At 50.7% G+C, this 3,804-nt stretch overlaps 1 protein-coding gene across 1 annotated transcript in view; it reads right to left on the bottom strand.

Moving 5' to 3' along the window:
• Positions 1-2,251: 2,251 nt before the first annotated feature.
• LOC106695758 (microtubule-actin cross-linking factor 1) overlaps positions 2,252-3,804 on the bottom strand; it is an 11,817-nt gene continuing 10,264 nt past the window's right edge. Inside the window, exon 3 of the mRNA XM_014450583.2 lies at positions 2,252-2,382. Coding sequence (XP_014306069.1) covers positions 2,348-2,382 — 35 coding nt within the window. The 3' untranslated portion in view covers positions 2,252-2,347. The remainder of the gene's footprint in view (positions 2,383-3,804) is intronic.

Here is a 3,804-nt window from a genome sequence, read left to right as displayed (position 1 = left end):
TTGAACCCCAGTAAGGGGCGTGCAGGAGGCAACCAATCAATAGTTCTCTCTCATCATTGATGTCTCCATCTCTCTCTCCCTCTCCCTTCGTCTCTGAAACCAATAAAAATATTTTTTAAAGGTCATCTTTGCCTTAAGCAGGCCCTGTTCTTAAAATTTTTTATCATATTTAATTACAAAATTACAAATAAATTAAATTATATGACAAAACACTGCATATTTTTTTTAATCCTCACCTGAGGACATGTTTATTGATTTGAGAGAGAGAGGAAGGAAGATGGAGAAGAGAGATACATCAATGTGAGAAACCCACAACCTAGCTTTGTGCCCCCACTGAGATCCAAACCCTCAACTTTTTGGTGCAAGGGATGATGCTCCAACCAACTGAGCCACCTGGCCAGGGCACAATGTGCACATTTTTAAAAAAACAACAAACAGCCGGGCCAGTGTGGCTCAGTGGTTGAGCGTCGACCTGTGAACCAGGAGGTCACAATTCCATTCCCCGTCAGGCAACAATGCCTGGCTTGCGGGCTCAATCCCCAGTGTGGGGGCATGCAGAAGGGCAGCCAAATCAATGATTCTCTTTTCATCACTGATGTTTTCTCTCTCCTTTTTTTCCTTCCCTCTCTGAAATCAATGAAAAAAAAAAAAAGATGTGGAAAGTGTTACAAAACATCCACCCAAACCAGGGCAGGGTGGGGTTGGGGGAGGGCATGAAATGGTGGCCCCCCGAAAGATAAGTTCACGTCTAAACCCCCTGGTACCCTGTGACTGGTGATCTTATTTGGAACTAGTGGCCCGGTGCACAGATTCGTGCACATTTAAAGGAAATTAATTAGAAGAAATATTTTAATATTGCTGTTCGCCCTTTCTCTATAATACAAGTGTCAACCAAATTCACGATCGGCAAAGACAGAAACACACGGTGCGATTGGTGCCAGTGAGAGCTTTATATGTATCGAGCACGTGCCAGTCAACTTAGCCTTTTATAGATACAGAATAAACTTGCTTAATTAGACCTGCTTTCTGATGCAGCTAAACTTTTTCCAGCCCAGTGAAGCACCCCAACTTCTCTTTCAGGTAATTGTCAGCAACACAGCAGTAAATATCAACAAAAAGCAGATTATTATTGTAGATCACCCAGGGAGAACAAAGGGTAAAATATTTAACTGCAGCAGCGTTTGACTATATTCTGCGCAGTGAGAAAACCTGAAGTCGTTTTCAAGGCCCACCATTTCTTACTTCTTTTCAGTCGGGTCAAGTTTCTAAACTTTCTAAATCTCCATTTTCTGGCTAATGAAAAGAAAATAGGATTCCACCGAGTCTCCTATCTACCTACTCCAGGACTTCTGTGAGGATCAAATGAGATGAGGCATGGAAAACGCTTCACAGACATTTGGTGAAAGTGTGAAACGTCTGCACCTGGCTATGAAGCAAGTCGTGTTCCTGGGCTGAAGAAACTCCAAGGAGGCTAGTTGCTATGGAGAGGAAGCTGGGCGTTGCTACATGACGTCATTACCCGGTGCCCACAGCAACCGTTTTGGGCTGGACTGGGCTGTGGGCTGCATTTTGTGCCAGGGGTTCTTGGCAGCGCTGGCTGCAATTTGGTGAGGTGTCACTCCGGGATGGTGGCGGGGCCTGTGTCCCACTTGGGGGAAGCTGAGTGTTGGTTTGTGGGTGCCAGGTCCATGGTGCCAGTGTGCATCACAGCAGCTCCTGCATTGAATGTCTGCCCCCTGGTGGTCAGTGTGAGTCATAGTGACCGGTCAGACGGTCGGACACTTAGCATGTTAGCCTTTTATATATATAGATAGGACCTTTGCAACTGTAATTACAGATCTCGGGTGATCGCCCTGGATTGGTCGGCGGGCTCTAAATCTCATGACACGTGTCCTCATAAGACAGAGAAGAGGAGACACGCAGGGAAGCCATGTGAAGATGGGGGCGGAGATTGTAGGGATGTGGCCACAAGCCATGGAATGCCAAGGGCCCCCAGGAGCTGGGAGAGGCCAGAAAGGTTCTAGAGCAGTGGTTCTCAACCTGTGGGTTGCGACCCCTTTGGCGTCGAACGACCCTTTCACAGGGGTCGCCTAAGACCATCCTGCAGATCAGATATTTACATTACGATTCATAACAGTAGCAACATTACAGTTATGAAGTAGCAACGAAAATAATGTTATGGTTGGGTCACAACATGAGGAACTGTATTTAAAGGGCCAGAAGGTTGAGAACCGCTGTTCTAGAGCCTTCCGAGAAAGCACAGCCCTGCCGACACCTTGGTTTTGGACTTCTGGCCTCCCGAACCGTGAGAGAATCCGTTTCTGTTGTCTTAGCCCGTGTCACTCTGTTACGCAGCCCGGGAACACAGCTCAGGGGTGAGTCCTGTGGTGACAGCAACAGTGGGGCTCATTGTATCTCTGGATACTTAATCCCCCGCCTGCTTCATGAGCTTCCCATGTAGTCATTCATTCACTCAGAAAAAGAACAAAGATACGTTTCAAAAGGTCAGCACGCACACTCATGTGAAAACCAAGAAGAACAGAATAAAGATGATAGTGGCCTCGTGCTCAAGGACACCTGCTGGGGACACCACCCTCTGCTTTCCACCAGCTGCCCCCCCCCTCCCCGCACCCTGCGGTCCAGAACTTCCAGAACCCAGCTGTCCCCCCAGCCCACTGTCCTTCTAGGTCCCTCCTCTCCTGGTCCCTTTGCCCAAGCTCCCCACACGTGAGGGAGGTGAAGGTGCGCAGGCCCTGCAGGCTAGCGGCCCCATCTTCCCAGGGGGCCTTCCTCGCCTCAGCTGAGAACACTCCTGGCTCCCCCTCTACCCAGCCCACCAGCACCCATGGCCCCACCAGCACCCATGGCCCACCAGCACCCATGGCCCCACCAGCACCCATGGACCACCAGGCACCCAGCCCTGCCCCTCCCTGCCCCCTGGGGCCTGCCCCGGGCCCTGCCCTTGGCCCCAGGCCGTGGTGTGTCTAGGCACCTGGGCCGCCGGCACCGTCCCTCCCTGGCCGCCTTGCGTCCCTTCCCACGGCACTCAGATCCCGGCCCCGGCTCCCAGCTCCCTCGGGCTCCTCCATGGAAAAGACTGAAGGTGGACCCTACCTCCTACCACTCGCAATTATTAATTCAAAATGGATCAAAAGCCTAAACACAGGAGCTAAAACTATAAAACTCTTGAGAGAAAACAGGCGTAAATCCTCACGACTTTGGAACAAAACCAAAAGCACTAGCAACCAAGAAAAAAAAAAGATAAAGTGGGCTCGCCACAATGAAACACTGCGAAGGACAATCAGGAAAGCGAAAACACAGCCGACGGCATCAGATAACAGTTCTGCAAATCGCCTATCTGATCAGGGGCTCGCATCAGGAATCCATAAAGGGCACTCACAATCCGATCATGAACAGATAAAACCCCAATTTAAAAATGGACAAAGGGTCCGGCAGGCGTGACTCAGGGGTTGAGCGTCGACCTATGAACCAGGAGGTCACGGTTGGATTCCCGGTCGGGGCCGGGCACATGCCCCGGTGACGGGCTCCATCCCCAGCGTGGGGCGTGCAGGAGGCAGCGATGGACGATTCTCTCTCATCATGGATGTTTCTATCTCTCTCTCCCTCTCCCTTCCTCTCTGAAATCAATAAAAATATATTTCCTCAAAATGGACCAAGGATCTGGACAAAGGTTTCTCCAGAGAAGACACAGGGCGGCCAGTGAGCACGAGAAGGCGCGTGGCCGGCCAGGCATCGGGCAGCACAAACGAGAACCAGCACTCGGCCCACTTCACACCCACTCGA

This window comes from Myotis lucifugus, unplaced genomic scaffold (genome assembly GCF_000147115.1).
Source record: "Myotis lucifugus unplaced genomic scaffold, Myoluc2.0 scaffold_2752, whole genome shotgun sequence".
Classification (NCBI taxonomy): domain Eukaryota; kingdom Metazoa; phylum Chordata; class Mammalia; order Chiroptera; family Vespertilionidae; genus Myotis; species Myotis lucifugus.
Note: the sequence above shows the minus strand (reverse complement) of the source record. Positions and strands in the feature narration are given on the sequence as shown.